Source organism: Crinia signifera, chromosome 2 (assembly GCF_055691185.1).
Source record: "Crinia signifera chromosome 2, ASM5569118v1, whole genome shotgun sequence".
NCBI lineage: Eukaryota > Metazoa > Chordata > Amphibia > Anura > Myobatrachidae > Crinia > Crinia signifera.
This window is the reverse complement of record NC_139218.1, coordinates 176,378,097-176,396,769: the sequence shown is the minus strand read 5'-3', so window position 1 is coordinate 176,396,769 and position 18,673 is coordinate 176,378,097. Positions and strand designations below refer to the sequence as shown.

At 43.4% G+C, this 18,673-nt stretch overlaps 1 protein-coding gene across 2 annotated transcripts in view; it reads left to right on the top strand.

Annotated features, from left to right (window-relative positions):
• The window catches only part of LOC146060227 (tetraspanin-18B-like), a 142,122-nt gene that overhangs the window by 106,595 nt on the left and 16,854 nt on the right, over window positions 1–18,673 (top strand). The window contains exons 1-2 of one of the 2 annotated variants that reach the window (XM_083173217.1): window positions 14,156–14,427; window positions 14,576–14,650. In XM_083173217.1, the coding sequence (XP_083029343.1) occupies window positions 14,594–14,650 (57 nt within the window). In that variant the 5' untranslated portion in view covers window positions 14,156–14,427; window positions 14,576–14,593. Of the gene's footprint in view, window positions 1–14,155; window positions 14,428–14,575; window positions 14,651–18,673 lie in introns of those variants that run through there. The other variant, XM_083173216.1, reaches the window with a different exon arrangement.

Below are 18,673 nucleotides of genomic sequence, written 5' to 3'. Positions count from 1 at the left end.
GGTGGTAGTCGGAAGGATTTAAATGCAGATAGAGTCTTGACGCGTTTCTCCGTCCATAAATTCTGACGGTTTCCTCAGAAGATAATCTATCTGTCTTCCTGGCCAGGTTTAAAAAGGTGGGTTGTCCAATCATTGAAAGGTATCAATTAAGTCGCACCTGTGTGCACACCTGATCAATCTGTGGTCAGGAACTCGGTGCATATATTATCACATATTCAGCGCTGTGGAATGCAGTTCTTTATAAAATTAAAACAAAAATAAAAACATACATAGATACATTTAATACAATTTCTATACACAGATTCAGTTTAATATACTTCTTTTACTTCTTTATTGGCATCATCGAACGTTCTTCTATTTATTTGTATGGAGAAAACATATAACCTCAAATATCTGTTCTTTCACATGTTAGAACACCGGAGCCCTTATGGCTCAAGTGTAGCACGTCCGACCTGGGATCACAGCCCACAGAACGGGCTGGTTCGAGACCCAGTCAGGAGTCCACATCGATATAGTTTTAGACAATTCATTAAATGCTTTGATTGTTCTAAATATTTAACAGAGAATAGATTTGTTGAATTCATCTTTTTATATATATAATAATTTTATTTTCTTTATATTGCATATAATAAGACATTTGCTCCGTTTCTATAACATAAAAGGATAACTTTCTGTATATCAATTTAGAGAAAATAATTGAATTTCAACCTTATAGCCCTAATGCCTTCAATAGATTTTAAGGTATTCATTAATTACAAGATATCGAGGGGGGGCGTGGCCTGGCAGCCATCTTGACGGCAGCTTTTTCCGGAGCTCCGTGAGACGCTGCAGAGAACCAGCAGCAAACTGCAGAATCCCCGCTCTCCGGACTCATCAGCTGTCATCTGCCGCCGTCGGAACATCTGTGGAGCCGCCCGAGCTAGTCGCAGAGCCGGGGAGGTGATACAAAACCTCCTGCAGGCTGCGACGCTCGAGGCCCGTCAGCAGCGCCCGCCATCTTGGAAGGACGCGGCCAGCAGCGCTCAGCTTCCCGAGCCCTATCACAGAAGCTAACGGACATCTGGATCCCCTGCCAGCACCTGCCAGCACCTCCAGATCACACCAAATAAAGGTACTAAAGAATATTTAAAGGGTACTGCAGAACGGAGACGCGGATATAACACCTATATCCCACAAGGGACAGCGCCCCAACCTCCTACCTGCTTTGTCACCTAACCTGTCACCTACCCTATCACTTGTACCCAAAGAAATAATAACTGTTAATTGCCGAAGCTGAGAAGGAATCCAATAATCCTCTCACCTACAGACAAACTTCCACTGCATACTGCAGCCCTACCTCCCCCTCTGCAGTGTCCCAGTTAACAGTGAGTGTAAGAACGCTCACATACTTAAGAACACAGAGAGCTAAAGCCAACCACTCTCTGGTTGCTGGGGAGACATCTAACCTGATAATTACATCGGAAACAGAACTCCAGGTGTATTCCAGAAACGATCACTAAAGTGCTGACAGGGGAAAACACAAATACATTCACTTATACAAATACTCCTATATCTGAGAGATAGAAACAGAAAATGGAGTAAAAAAAAAAAAATAAAGTAATTGCTCCACTCCGGAAACGGCTACATAATAATAAAGGTGTACAGTCTATTCACCGCCTGATACCCACAAAATCAAAACCCCTCTAAATAATTACATAATGGAAAGAAATAAAACAACCCCACTCCCCCAACGCTCAGCGCAACAGAGCGGGATTCAGGTCAAGAGAGGCCCTGGGAACTCAAAATCTTCAGAGGCAGACTCACCCCTGCCTGCACCAAAGAAAGCTACGCTTGATAACCAGGACGGGGACTCCGAGACACAATTTACCCCTAATCCTATTCCATTAACTTATGACGATATGGTAGACGCAATTACTTCTACTATGGCTCCCTTACTGGCAAAAGCGGTGAACGACATCACTTCGCAACTGCAACATCTTACGCACAGAGTAGATATTGTAGAAAACAACGTTGGAGCCATAGCACACGATCTAGCTGGAGCCCAACGGGAAATAAAACGACTCGAGAAAGAAAATTATAACATCATTAATAAACTTGATGAAATCGAAAATAGGTCGAGGAGGAGTAATTTAAGACTAATAGGACTACCGGAGTCTGTCAAAGGGCCAGCCTTGGATCTCTTTGTCGGGGAAACCCTCCCACAACTGCTAAATGTCAAAACAGAATGCTCATCTATGGTAATTGAGAGAGTCCACAGACTGGGCCCCCCTCCACGGCCTGGCGACACTCGACCCAGAGTTCTCATCTTCAAATGCCTAAGTTACATCCACAAAATGACTTTATGGAGAGCCTCAAGAAAAATTTCGAATTTAAAATGGGAAGGCAACAACCTACGTCTGTTCCAAGACTTTTCGGCAGAAGTCACTAAAGCCCGCAAAACTTTCTCCCCTATATGCAGCAGATTAGTAGCAGAAAAGATTAAATTTGCCTTATTATACCCTGCCAAATTGAGGATCTTCTACAAAGACTCCCAATGTGACTTCACCTCGCCAGCAGACGCCATAGACTTTCTTCGAAAAGAAATTCATCACAATGGAGAAAATATCTCTGATATTCCTTGAATTACCCTCTTATTGGGAATGTATCCTTTAATATCCAGGGGAAAAATGGACTCACATGAACACTATCACATATATTCATTTCTTGCTGAGTTCTGACTTCAGTTTAAAATTGCAGAAGATTTTGTTGTTTGTTGTATGGTTATAGACCGTATTTTGTCATATATATCTCTTCCGACCCCTCCCCACCCCTCCTCATCCCTACCCTCTACCCCCACACCTACCCCCTTCGCTTCATTAAATCCTTTCCTTCCACCCCACCCATCCATTACCTCCACCCCCATTCTCCCCCCCTTTTACTTCCTCTATATCCTCACTTTCCTCTTTCGGGCGGTATAGACTGGTTTAGTGTATTTTAGTTTACTTCTCAGCCGATCCGGAGGGAGCTCTCTCCAGGATCTAAATGGTTAAGTGTGCAGGACACACTCTAGTTCTTTTTTTGCTTCGCTTACTGGGCCGCGGCCTGACAAATGGCTATGTTAAGCTAGATAGCTCGATTATCGGGCTTCGAGAATTTGATTGTAATTTCAATGTATATTGTTGTCTTGTCTCCCCCTCCCTTCTGTCTTTACCTCACCCCAACCACAGTGACCCGACTACTACTATAAAGATGCAACCAATCAGGTATGTCTACGAGTTCTTTCAGCCTTTATGTAAGACATGGCCGAATTAAAGATTGGATCCCTCAATGTGGGTGGTTTCAATTCACCCGCTAAAAGACGTAAGATCTTAGTGTATGGAAACAAACTAAAGTTAGATATTATGTATATTCAAGAGGCCCATCTTATCCCCTCAGAAATGATTAAGTTACAGATGTTGGGGTGGAAAATGATAGCTGCAGCGAGTTACAATTCCAAATCTAGAGGAGTAGTTATTTTGATTAAAAGGAATATTCCCTATGAACTAATCAAAAAAATAGAGGACCCGGAAGGAAGATATGTAATAGCCCAGATAACTCTGTATACGCAATTGTACACATTATGTAACATATATGCACCCACGACATATAAAAAAAGTTTCTTCAAATGCTTAATCAGAGATCTAACTCCTCTTATGGATACGAGGATGATAATTTGCGGGGATCTAAATTTAATATCAGACGCCTATTTAGACAGATCAAATCAAAATACACGCACATCAACACTACCTAAATTTGGTGTCCCGCAACTGGCTACCACACTAAGACTTATTGACATATGGAGAGTGCTTAACCCCACAGCTAGAGAATATACATGCCAATCAGCTGCCCACCACACCTACTCAAGGATTGACTATGTTCTTGGGTCGGAGACCTTGCTCCCGGGAGTCACAGCCACTGAGATCGAACCAATTGTAGTCTCTGATCACTCGCTTGTCTGGTTTAAGCTGCTAGTTACCGAAGAACCCTCCGCCAGATCGGCCTGGCGATTCCCAAACCACATCCTTACATCATCTACATTTCGTGCCAAACTAGAGGAAGATTGGAGAGAATACTGCATTAATAATCAGTCTCATGCAGACTCCAATCCTTCCCTTTTTTGGATGACTGCCAAGGCAGTATTAAGAGGAAATATACTATCCTATGTAGCAAAGCTTAACAAAAATTACTCCTCCGCCTTTCTAAAACTCCAGCAGCAATTAACATTAGCATATTCTAGATACCAGTTAAACCCCACAACCATTAACCGCCAATCTTATACCACGGCCAATACTCATTTAAATGAGTATTTACACAACAGAGGCAACAAACATCTCTACAGTATTAACTACCGCTACCATAGCTTCGGCAATAAAACGGGTAAACTACTAACTAACATGTTGAATGGTACTAGGAGCCCGGCCACGGTCCAACCCCTTAGATTGGAAAATGGAACACTGACTTCATCTAACCTACAGATAGCTCAGGTCCTGAAAGACTTCTATTCTAACTTATATGCACATAAATCACCCCCTACTGTATCGACGGAACACGCCGAAGACCCTCCCTCTTCACTGTACTCCAAGATCAACTTTCCAAAACTTCCCATAGCCACAACTACATCACTCTCAGATCCAATAACATCAGAAGAGGTTGCCCAAGTGATAAAGAATTTGAAAAAAGGTAAAGCCCCGGGCCCAGATGGCTTTGGAAATAGTTTTTATAAGATGATGGGGAATCAGATAATCCAACCCCTGACAAAAGCCTTCAATCATATTTTGCAAACTAAATCCCCCCCTTCTCTTTTTAATGCAGCCTTCATTAAAACCCTCCCAAAACCGGGAAGAGATCTGACAAACCCAGGTTCTTACAGGCCGATCTCTCTGTTGAACTCTGACTATAAAATACTGGCAAAGATTTTAACAGAGAGATTAAAACCCCTAATGCCTTTGATAATACACCCTGATCAAACAGGCTTTATAATGGGAAGACAATCAGTGGTGAATGTGCGTAAAGTAATAACGGCTATACATAAAATACAAGATATAAATAGCCCTCTCCCACCCGGCATAATCATGTCCATTGACGCAGAAAAGGCCTTTGACCTTGTTCTATGGTCCCACCTGTATAAATCCATGGAATTATTTGGCCTTCCGGAAGAGTTTATCAACTATATTAAACTACTTTACTATAACCCAGTTTCCCAAATAGTTAGCAATGGACAGATATCAGACTTTTTCCAATTATATAAAGGAACTAGGCAGGGGTGCCCCCTATCCCCCCTTTTATTCGCCATTGCTATAGAACCATTAGCCCTTCTTCTACGCCAATCTGAGGGATTCACAGGCATTTCCATTAATAGGTACGAGCTTAAATTATCACTCTTTGCTGATGACATGATACTATATGTTACAAACCCTCAAACATCGATACCTACCATTCTATCCTTAATCCAAGACTTCAGCCAAATATCCGGCTATAAAGTCAACCTGGATAAATCGGAATTGCTTTTAGTTGGTAAATTCCCGGTAGATGCTTTTAACAATTCCATTTTTACCAGATTCAAGATAGCCCAAACCCAGATAAAATATTTGGGGGTAAATATTACAAATAGAACCGAAAACTTATATAGGGCAAATTATTTGCCAATCATATCTAAAACCCTTACACTCTTAGAAAATTGGAATCAACTACCCCTCTCCTTACTTGGAAGAGCAGCGGTAGTTAAGTCAATTGTATTCCCCAAAATATTTTATTTTATACAACTCCTTCCTATAGCCCTGAAGCAAATCGATATACAAAGAATTAACTCTTCAATATCTAAATTCCTATGGAAGGGCAGAAGGTCGAGGATTGCATTGAATAGGTTGACACTTCCTAAAACACATGGAGGACTGCGAATTCCTGACTTTAAAGCATACACGACTTCGGTCCTATTCAGATACGCAAGCGATTGGTTATTGGAACAATCTATATATACTGATAACGAGTTAGATTGTGCAAATTTTCACCCACTATCCCCGGCAGCCTTACTTCATATGAGACAGGCAGATATACCAAAGACATTGCTAAACAATATCATTTTCAAAGATACCTACCTAAACTGGCTATATCTACATAAGAAATTAAAACAGGATCACCGTGTATCCCCCTACATTCCGCTTTGGGGTAACCCTAACTTCCCCCCCTCTCTCTCTAATGCTACAATTTTGAAGTGGAAGCGCAGTGGCTTGTCTCTCGTGACCAAGGTCTTCGATCCAGGTGGCGGGGTCCTACCATTTAACATACTAGCACAAAATTATTCATTACCAAATTCCCAATTTTATCTTTACCTCCAAGTAAGGCACTATGTTCAAACGCTAAATTTTCCAGTAAACAACATCTTCCCTCCACACCCAATTCTCAACATCCTGCGTTACAGAACTTCAGGAAAATATAGGCTCAGCTTACTATACCCACATCTCTTAGAAGCTAACCTCTCAGTAGATGGGCAAATCAAAAATTTAGAAAGTAAATGGCAACCCGAGGTAACCATTACAATAGATAAGCAGACGAATTATATAGAGAATTATTGTGCATTAACTAAGTATTTGCCCTCGGCGTACCTCCAAGAAACGCACTTAAAATTCATACATAAATCGTTTATATCCCCAGCCCAAAGGAAGTATATGGTAGCAGATGACCCAGGTCATTGCTACAAATGCTCAATGGCAAATGCTAAATTCCTACATTGTTTTTGGGAATGCTCCAAAGTACGAAGATTTTGGAATAAAACGCTAGTCTATATCAATTCCATACTGCAAACGTCTATTGATATGTCACCTGAGGTTTGCCTCTTACTGAACTTTCAATCCACCAATAATTACCCTATTATTTCACAAAATATCCCTTTTCTAGTACTAATTTTCACTCTGGCAAAGAAATTAATTCTAAAACACTGGATTAAAAAGTCGGCACCTAGTATCCAGGAATTGAAAGTTCTAATTTTGCAATACTTATATTTTGATCTAAAATCCATCATATTACAAGAGAATAACTCCCTATATAAATTTAAAAAAAAATGGCATAACTTTATAACATCTTTGGATCAAAACTCTAGATATATTATACTGAATTATTTTGAAGTCTCCTCATGGAGCAGAGTTAATCCCCTGATATTAGGAGAGTCTACAGGAGAATAGTGAATATAGTAATCCTTCTTAATCAATCCCCAAACGGCGGATACATAATGAATGCATGAACCTGCCCCCCATGAATTGGTGACCTCCTTCATTGAATGGGATCTATTATAGCACGTCGACAAAACCAAATTAGAGACACTCAGAACGAATAAGAAGTACTTCAATGTACGATATATGATTGGAAATGCATATTTGATATTAGTCCTAGTGATCACTGCTACTCTTATCTTTGTCTTTACCCTACCCTCCTTCCCCTCCCTCTCTGTCCTCGTTGATGTATAGTATGTAAGTTGGTTCATCTGCTATGCTTGTCTAGTTTAGAATTAAAATCAGGCGATATAAGCTTATAGGACAGTGTCGATGCCACCCTCTCACAGGAACAACTTATAACCCCAGGAATTCCTGTAATACAGTAGAAACCCTCAGACCCTTACTAGACTTAAATATAGAAACCCTTCAAATAAGCTAGGATATTATGTCCTTCGCTGTTAATCAAATTTCAAGATTTACTTATTGCACTAGAGCGTTCCATACAACAGGGAATGATATTCCAAAGAATCAAAAATTAGCATAATGGGACCCAACATAACCCGGGACGCATCGAGAGAGGGTGACAGACAGACATGTTTTTTTTTTTTTCTTTCTCTTAATAGTTATGTTTAGAATTAAAGTAAAATTACTCTTAGCAGACTATTAGACATATACTTTTTCTATGCATATTTGGGCTAGGCCCTAATGTTATGTATACCCTAACGGTCTGAAGCTAATACGATTTCGAGATTACTATGCAAGAACGAAGATGTATATTATCGTCTGACAAGTGCCTGAGTTTGTTCACAATGGCATTATGTTTGTACTATTTTCTGTCGTAAAAAACAATAAAAAAGTATATTAAAAAAAAAAAAAAAAATTACAAGATATCGAAGCAATCAACTAGTCAAAGGGTGACCTATGTAGGCCTCTTTACTTCTTATCTATTGCCGTTGTTCTATCCCTAATTCGGATACATCTGATGAAGGGGAAAAAAAGAGAGAAAGGAAAGATGAATAAGTCTATTTAATGAGAGCAGGTAACAATATAAGCAGAGACAGTACAGTTATCACACTGGGAACTCATACCTGCCGAGCTGCACAGCGCCTAGGCAGCTATCAGTGGCGCCACTGGTCATTGTAACAGCCAGGTTGGTAACAGTTAAGCATGGACAGTACAGTTTTAGGTTGCTACACAGTATACAAGACACGGGAGACATGGGGTACATGTGGCTCATTGGCACAGTTCCTAAGCAGCCATATTGCGGCGCCATCTTGCTTATGCTGCTCATGGTCAGAGCCATGGTTGGAGGGAGAAGAGAGCCAGCATGTGTGGAGGGGAAAAGGGGGGAGAGAGTCAGTGAGGCTGAGAGGGGAGGGAGGTTGGAGAGTCAGTGAGGCCTAGGGCCGGAGTTGGGCCTTTACTTGATCAAGGTCGACTGCCCCCCCGATACTGAAGCCATACCTCCTCCTTGGGGCTTCTGGGGAGGTTCACCCTGGAGCTGGGGGCTGACGGGCTCCTCCACCTGAATCATTCCAGCTGGGGTACACAGGCCAGGAGTCCTTATGCTGTTCAGGCCGAGCGTCTGGGGTCCGGGTTACCAGCCAAGGCCTCACATCCAGCCCCCCTGAGACACACGGCGCTCCCTTTGATCTCCTGCACCCTCTGCAGCTCTCCATTGCCGTGCCTGGGGGACATGGTGGGGGCCGCAGCTGTGGCGCCACCTGAGGCAAACAGCTCCTGCGCCCTCCATCACTGCTCCTTCGCCCACCATCTCCCCCCTCTTCCTCGAGTCCTCCCATCCATGATGCTCACCTCCTCCGGGGACCAGGGGATGAAAGCTCCGATGGATGGTGGAAGCTTCCCACCGGAAGTTCAACTGTAGTCGCGTCAAGTAAAAGTCTCTCACACTCTTCCCAATAATGCTCAATGTCCATGATCGCAATGGCCCCTCCTTTGTCCGCCGATCTTTTTATTATGCCTTGTCGCTTGCTTAGATTTTTAAGGGCCTTTGATTCTTCTCGGTGAGGTTATATCGTTGCACTGGTGTAATCTCTTTGTTGGTGTTTTTAAGTACCCTAGCAAAAGTTTTCAAGGATGCATTATTCAACAACGGGTCGAAAGTGCTTTAGTTTTTTTCAGAATATCACTCTTAGTTAAGGAAGCCACTCTTTCTGAACTTTGTTTGTCGAAACGCAGTCTAGTTTTTTTGAAGTTTGTAATTATCTACTTTACACTGAAACAAATTTTGTCTGACTGTGGGGACAAAATTAAACTCCTTATTCAGCACTGTCATTTCTGCTGCAGTTAATGAGACTTGAATATTAACGAGGTTGAATATTACAAATTTGTTTGCTGCGGTAATACTCAGATAAAGTGACACAGTACATAAGAAAGTCCACCTCCTTCTTTTTTCATTTAAACAAATCACAAGATCCCTCTTCTCCCGTGGCATTAATGCTCATGTCGAAAATGGGGTCATTGTACAATATGTTACTGACCTAGCTGTCAGAGTAACTGAACACATCACGTGTTTTGCATTGTAGCATTTGTGCCACTTGATCCATTTCCTCGGCTTACATGTTGTTTGAGTGGTGAGGGTAATAAAATTACCTGGTGGAAAGTGCTGGTTCTGTAACCTACTCAGTTTCTGGGCATCTGTGAGGAGTACAAGGCTACGGTAGGGGTACATTAGGGGAAGCAGTTTAAGATTCCTGGTTGTTAAAACCGATATTTCGGAGATGCACAAAAAGCCACAGCAATTTATGTCCCATAAAGGAGGATGCTATAGATGCACGGGATGTGTCACCTGAAACTATACGATTGCAGGTGACAAATTTATGCACTTACATTCAGGGAAACCCTACACCATTCCACACGTGCACATCCAAGTATGTTGTGTACCTGCTGTCTTACCCATGTGGGTTACTCTACGTGGACAAGACAGTACTGCAATTTAAGGAGAGCATAGTCAATCACAGGGCAGCAATAAGAGCGGCCATAAACAATGGGCACAGTGAACAAACACTGGCCAGACATTTTTTGAAGTCCGTTAAAACATGGCCACACTCCATTATTGTATTATAGACCAAATACCCAAAATTTGAGAGGAGGTGACAGGGCAAACGCCTGGTTCAAATGGAAAGCAGGTGTATTTATAGGCTTAATACAGTGGCACCAGGTGGGCTTAATGAGTCCTTGAACCTAGGAAGTTTCTTATAGATAAACATATTACCACAGTAGCAAGATAAAGTCAATTAATAGGGATACTAAATCCGGCAGTAATGTGCATGGTATTCAGTTGCATACTAACTATATCTCCTATATATTTGGCTACATCTGTCACTCAAAGTGGGTGTCTGTGTCTATAACGCTCTGTTCCTGGACTTTCCTCTTAATGTGTGATTGCCTTCATATGTGCTGAACACCTTTCTGAGAAATTAACCTGTTTAAAACAGGTGATGGCAATCATACATTAAGGGGAAGTCTAGAAACAGAGCATTGTGTCCCTCCTGGAGAGGGTCATGTTGGGAGGTATGTGACAGAGAACCAGCCCAGTGAGCCCACAGACAGTGCCAGACACCCACTGCCTTCCCATGTTGCCCAGCACTGCTACTCCACAGCCACCAGGTGAGCGCCCCCCTCCCGCGATTTGCGGCAAAACCTCCCCCCCCCGCGCGCCCCCCCCTCCCGCGATTTGCGGCAAAAACACCCGCTCCCCCCGCGACCCCCCCTACCGCGATTCGCAGCAAAAACACCCCCGCGACCCCCCCTCCCGCGATTCGCTGCAAAAAGAACCCCCCCACGACCCCTCCCGCAATTCGCGGCATAACCACCACCCCGCGACCCCCCCTCCCGCGAATCGCGGCAAACCCTCCCCCGTGACCCCCCCCCCGATTCGCGGAAAAAACACCCCCACCGCGACCTCCCTCCCGCGATTCGCGGCAAAAAGAACCCCCCCGCGACCCCCCCCTTGCACGATTGGCGGCACCCCCCCTGCGACCCCCCTCCCGCGATTCGCGGCACCCCCCCTAAATTCGCAGCAGCCCCAGGATTAAATGGCACATGCAAAACACTGACATGGCTATGGTCGACAATGAAAAAGGTTGACATGAGTTTTTGAAGATTTATTTTAAATTTTTTTAATTTTTTCATATTCATTGTCATGTGTCGACATGGACACCAATGAAGTGGCACACTTATGTCAACATTTACATGTGTTGACCTTTCTGTGTTGATTTTTTCGTATGGCGATTCGCGTCACACCCCCCGCAACTCCCGCGATTCGCAGCACCCCCCGTGACCCCGCACCTCCCGCAATTCGCAGGAACCCCTGTGAACCCCGCCCTCCCGCGATTCGCGGCACCCACCCCCGCGACCTCCCCTCCCGCAATTCGCGGCACCCCCCCGTGATTCGCGGCAGCCCCCCACCGGAACCCCCATGAACCCCGCTCTCCCGCGATTCGCGGCACCCACCCCCCGCAACCCCCCCTCCCGCAAATTGCGGCACCCCCCGCGATTCGCGGCAGCCCCAGGATTAAATGGCACATGGAAAACACTGACATGGCTATGGTCGACAATGAAAAAGGTTGACATGAGTTTTTTTCATTTTTTTTTCATTTTTTTATATTTTCATATTCATTCTCATGTGTCGACATGGACACCAATGAAGTGCCACACTTGTGTCAACATTTACATGTGTTGACCTTTCTGTGTTGATTTTTTCTTGTGGCGATTTGCGTCACACCCCCCCCCACAACCCCCACTCCCGCGATTCACGGCACACACACACACACCTCCCCCGCGATTCTCGGCACCCCACCCCATGACCCCCCCCTCCCGTGATTCACGGCACACCCCCGCGACCCCCCCTCCCATGATTCGCCGCAACCCCCGCCCCGTAACCCCCCCTCCTGCGATTCGCGGCACCCACCCCCGCGACCCCCCCCTCCCGCAATTTGCGGCACCCCCCCGCGATTCGCGGCAGCTCCAGAATTAAATTGCACATGGAAAACACTGACATGGCTATGGTCGACAATGAAAAATGTTGACATGAGTTTTTGAAGTTTTTTTTTTCATTTTTTGAATGTTTTCATATTCATTCTCATGTGTCGACATGGACACCAATGAAGTGCCACACTTATGTCAACATTTACATGTGTTGACCTTTCTGTGTTGATTTTTTTCTTGTGGCGATTCGCGTCCCACCCCCCCCCCCGCAACCCCCACTCCCGCACTCCCGCACACACACACACACCCCCCCGCGATTCTCGGCACCCCACCCCGTGACCCCCCCTCCCGTGATTCACGGCACACCCCCCGCGACCCCCCCTACCATGATTCGCCGCAGCCCCCGTAACCCCCCTCCCGCGATTTGCGGCAACCCACCCCGCGACCCCCCTCCCGCGATTCTCTGCAATCCCTCCCCTCCCGCGATTCACAGCATCCACCCCCCCACAACCCCCCCTCCTGCAATTCGCGGCATCCCCCGCGACCCCCCCTCCTGCAATTCGCGGCACCCTCCGCGACCCCCCCTCCCGCGATTCACGGACACCTAAGTTGCAATACAGGGCATCTTTCATACAATTCTAACCATATTTCTCATATACAAACGTTCACAAATTAAGGGGGCGCAGCCCCTTATGACGGTGTGAAGAGCGCCCGTAGGGCGCGATGAATCACCTAGTATATATATATATATATATATATATATATATATATATATATACACACACACACACAAGTGGGATACCCTTTCAATGCGCTAGATGAGATAATTTAGGCAGCACTCTGTCAGTTCCCCGTTAGCTGGGGAAATAGGGAATAAAAGGAAAAGATAGAAGACAGAGCGCGCCACTATTTAGAATGATCCACCACCAAAAGAATCGTAGTAATATACTAACAAGATCACTGTACAAACAGTATTTAATACAATTTGTTTTAAAACAAAAGTAAAAACATTTTCATCTGTATGCAGTCAGTGCAGTCGATTCGGTATAATCAGAAAAACACCCCATTACACATACATATAAATATCTAAGGTGTGTGATGCTCACTTGTATACATTTTATTAAATATATATTTTACTAATAATATATGATTTATAAATACATTCTTTATAGCAAATATGTTTCCTGACATGCGCTGTGGCAGAGTCTTATGTGGAAACATGACACCAGTAAGGAGGCTGCATGATTTTAATGTTTAAAATTGATACACAATGACTGAATGAGTTTTATATAACACTAAGTTGATTGAACAGAGATATATGGTAAAGGTGAATGATGTCACAATGCCACCTAGCAGTGATATCGGAGAAGGAAGGACGTTTTTTATAATGTTTGCTCTTTGGATTTTAATTTTAAATACGCTATTTAGAATATGCACTTTGACATTGTAATGGAGATGCACAAATGCACAAATTTGTTTGAATTATCATTTTATGTTGTTATTCCCTAGTGCAGGGGTTCCCAATCTTTTTTGAATTATGGCACCCTAGAGCATTAGAATTTTTCCAGGGCACCCCTAGGCCCCCAAAAATGCAGAAAAAATAAATATAAAATGAAGTAGATTGTGTTTGTTTGTGATTTTTAGGTTCCATTATGTGGTAAAGGGCAGACTGTGCTTCTGTTTGTACACATTTTATTATTGGCAGTCACCAGCTCTGGTTTTGTCCATAAATAATTGATCATAAATCATTTGAATTGGTCCTGGACCACCACCCCGTGGCACCCCTGCAAGTGTCCCAAGGCACCCCAGGGAGCCACGGCACACAGTTTGGGAACCACTGCCCTAGTGTGTGCCCTCTCCCCGGCCGGAGACCTGAGCGGGCACTTCCGGGTAGATACCGGAAGTCGTCACCGGTGGCCCTGATGGAGGACGGAGCAGCCCAATGGGTCCCAGGCTTGTAAGTATGTATTTAAGCACTGTTTTTACTCACATCTTTTGTACTAGTGTGTCCTGAAGACTGGCTGAGGCCCGGAAACTCTGTAGACGTACTGTATATGCACATAGATTAAGTTTTGATTACTAAGACCCAGAGTTACGTCCATTTTTGGAATATATATATATATATCATATCTAGCCTGCCTGATGTACTGATGCTGCTGTTATTGCTGTCTTGACAAAGATCCCTAGAGTGTCGAAACGTTGACTTTCTTTTTCATGGATTAAAAAGAACTTTGAACTACATTTTTGATTGGTGAGTGCTCCTTACTGCAAGATATTATTTCTGTGCGGACTACAGTATGTTCAAATATTTATATATATATATATCACACACATAAATAAATAAATAAATACACAAATCTACATCTACAACTGCTTACCTTTTAAAATGTGCTTTTTAGGTAAACCAAGCACAGGAGATGGGGATCTTACTCTTCATGAAGTATATGATGTTTCTCTTCAATGCATTGATATTTGTAAGTATTCAATTCTACATATTGTATTATGTTCATTAAATATGAACAGCGCCTAGGAGTCCTCTTGGAGAAATAGGGATATATGAATAAAACTATTATTATTATTACTTACATTATATAATACATATAGTAAGTTTTATTTACATAGCGCACTTTCTCCAACAGTACTCAAGGGACTTTATAGACATCAAAATAATGCACATAATACATAGGATTTGCATTAGTACTGCAATAGATAAGTCACACAGACATAAAAGAATGCATTGAGAGCACAGTAGGAACAATGTAGTGTTATAACTTCCATTTGTTGTGTATTCCACCCTAACAAGGTACCGAGTGAGGCAGCCATCTTCAGTGCACTGCATAGGATTACCCTGGGTGGAAGAGTTTACCCCTACAAGAAACGACACAAAATAAGGTGATTGCAGTGTAGAGTAGGGTCCCAATAAGACAGTAAAGTGCATGCATTTTTCATCCCATCCCCAAGTGTACCAGATGAGGCAGCCATGTTGGGCACACTACAAAGGTTACACTGTGGTAGGTGAGCCATATAAGGTCCCAATGCATATAGACAAGTGGATGCTTGTGCAGTAGTATGATATACACTGTATGGAAACATCCAGGTGAAGCACATTCTGTCTGCAGAAGAACAACCGGAGGCAACACTTACTAGACAAAGACCATCTAGCTATACACCAGCCACTAAGTGGCATCAGTCACCTAGCCCTGCACCAAGAAACAAGAGTTCCGACTCGTTGGCTCTATCCTGACTACATGTTTCCTTATTTGAACCATTATCGACTTTGAGTGCCATCCACCTCTCCCCTGACTTTGACTATATACTTTGGAGAAACATCGGTGCATCATTGCTATTGCTGGAGGTAGTGAATGTATATAAATAAATAGATAACACACTCATCCAATCCGTGAAATACAGAAAAACTTTAAAACCATCATGTACACCTGGTTCAGCCTTACTCTAGGCTATCATCATGGGCTTCTAAAGGTGGCCATACACAGGTCCTGTTTCACCCAATGCCGACCAGTGTTGATATTCGATCCGTGCTCCCGCGCGCATGTGATCGGTGCAAAATATCATACATGCTGCTTGTATGATCTCTGACATTGCCCCCCTCCCTGCAGCAGAGAAAGGGGATTGCATGCAATAGGACAAATGCAGAAGGACCACAAGCAATGTATTGCATTCGATTCAGGAGGATCAGATACCAATACACTGCTCCAAGAAATTGGAGCAGTGTATGGCCTCCTTATTGCTACTAGGTTAATCAAAGTCAATTTCCACCCTATTCAATACCTAGAACCCCAATTGCCTATAAATAGAATCCCACCAAGACCAGAGATAGCTTCTATGCCACTTTTTCTGTTACACCAAACAAATTTGCCCACTTTTGTAGAGTCTATAGTGTGTGTGACAACCACTTTATTTGATTCTGAAGTATCGATCTTGGATCTGCACATTTGGACTGTCTTGCTTCATATGGCATAGCTATACTCTCTTATGCCTTTCAGGATTTGACAGATTTCTTCCAGGTCAGTATCATGGATGGCCTGGAGTTCCTCTTGCAGTGTGAGGGCAAAATCATGAAGTAACTCTCTTTGTTGCAGCTTTCTAGCATAGAACTGCATTTTGAGTTCAAAAGTATTCCCAAGTCTTTTCAACATGAGTTCTACAGGCTTCCTTTCTTTAAAGGAGCATGAAATCACATTGCTCAGGTTTTAAGCTTTAATTCAATGTCTTTACTGTTTGCTTTGGACTCTGTGGGGTAAATTTACTAAGATGGGATTTATATTTCACATGGGATGTTGCTTTGGGCAACCAATCAGATATTACCTATTATCTTCTAGAAGGTGCTAAATAAATAAGTACATTCTGATTGGTTGCCCATAGCAACATCCCATCTTAGTAAATTTCCCCTTGTGTATCCTGTTTGTGATGCCAACTGTAATACCCCATTGTTATGGATACAAAGTTGTGGTGCAGGATGTATGCTTATGACAATTCCTAACTTAGTCTATACATGGCAGAGAGTTGAGGGTTCCTCTTCCAGAAAGACATGGGAGTGCACATCTTTAATGATATAGTGTGTACACACTAGACTATATTATGCACAAAATGCCATCAAAAACATTGTTATCATGCCTAATAAATGTCTTGTCTAATGTGTACCCAGCTTTATTATATCTGCCCCTGTATATGTTAAGTTTTGCAGTGAAGTGCACAATTTTATTTTGTGGAACACATTTTTCAGCAATGAAAAATGTAAATGAATGTTGACAAATATTTGCCTTTATTTGTTGTGTGCAAAATTTGCTATATCCCAGATATGCCCAAACCTCGCCTCAATCGACTCAAACCCCACCCTGATCCACCCAGATTAGACCACATTTGGCTGAGCCTATCCCACTTTTGTTGGACTATATAGTACCTGCAAATTTGGGATACATGTAATTGAAAACAATATCACGTGTTTTATCTTTAGTTTAGTAACATTCTGTTAAGAGATTGTGAATTTGCATACACAACTGTTGGCAAGCATGAATGATCCTCTGATGTCCTTTCTGCCACCCTATACCTTCATAAAATGTTGGTATACACATACAGTAAAAGAAGTCATTTCTAAAAACAAGAACAATCTGAATAGTTTTTGTTTGAAACTAAATACTGTGGGTGACATTTAATGAGATGCGAAAATGTGACTTTTGCGATATTTTCGACAAAAACGGCTGAAAACTTTTTCCCAAATTCGCATATTTAATGAGATGCGAAAAACTGCAAAAAAAAATGTGTTTTTTTGCCGCAAAATCGTACTTTCTAAAAGTGCGATTTTTATTCGCGCCGGAACTCGCATCCAGATGTTTTCCCATTGAAAAGTATACAATTCGCATATTTAATTAGATGCAAATTCGGGAAGATGTGTTCTGATATGCGAATCGGCCAGAACCCTGCAAGATCATTGAGATCTGTGCATGGTCTAGTGTAAAAAAATGTGTAAATATTTTTTTTTTTTACAAAAACCACAAAAATGGTGTGAACATAACCAGCCCCGGGCTCATTGAGCCGGATCTGGTTCCAAAAATAAGGGGGACAATAAGCATAGTGATCGCCCGTATTTCTGAAACCAGCCCGGACTCTTGGACCGGTCCTGGTTCCAAAAATATGGGGGACAAAAAATCTGGGGGTCCCCCATATTTTGAAACCAGCACCGGGCTCCAACAGCCCACGGTGTCATGCCACAGCCGGGGGATGCTTTTTATATAAGGTCCCCCGGCCAAAACATGAGCACCGTGGCTGGTCAGCCTTGGACGGGGTACTTGGAGGAGTGGGGACCCCCCCAATAAAGGGGTCCCCCCCCCCCAGGCTGAAGCCCGGGGCTGTCACCGGCGTTCATGGCCAGTGTTTTCTTTTAACATTCTTTTTACAGGTGGACTACAAGTGGTTCTCCAAGTCCCAGCCTGCAGGGGAGGTCTGCTGGCACTTGTAGTTCTCCTGTATAAAGCAATGTTAGGTATGTCAGATTTAACCCTATCAGGCCGGTGTCCACAGGCCACGGACGCCGGTGACAGCCCCAGGCTTCAGCCCTGGACGGGTGAAGCCTGGGGGGGACCCCTTTATTGGGAGGGTCCCCACTCCTCCAGGTACCCCGTACGGTGCTCATGTTTCAGGCAGGGGACCTTATATAAAAAGTGTCCCCCGGCTGTGGCATGACACAGCGGGCTGTTGGAGCCCGGTGGTGGTTTCAAAATACGGGGGACCCCCAGATTTTTCCCCCCTGTATTTTTGGAACCAGGTCCGGCTCAAAGAGCCTGGGGCTGGTTATGCTCAGGAGGGGGGATCCCACGCCATTTTTTTTTTTTAACACAAAATCGCACATTTACTCAAATATGCACATTTTCATGCCTAAAATTCGCACATTATCGCACTTAATCGCACTTTTCATTCCGGAATACGCACCTAATTAAATATGCGAATTCGCTGCAAAAATGCGATATTAAAAAGTGCGA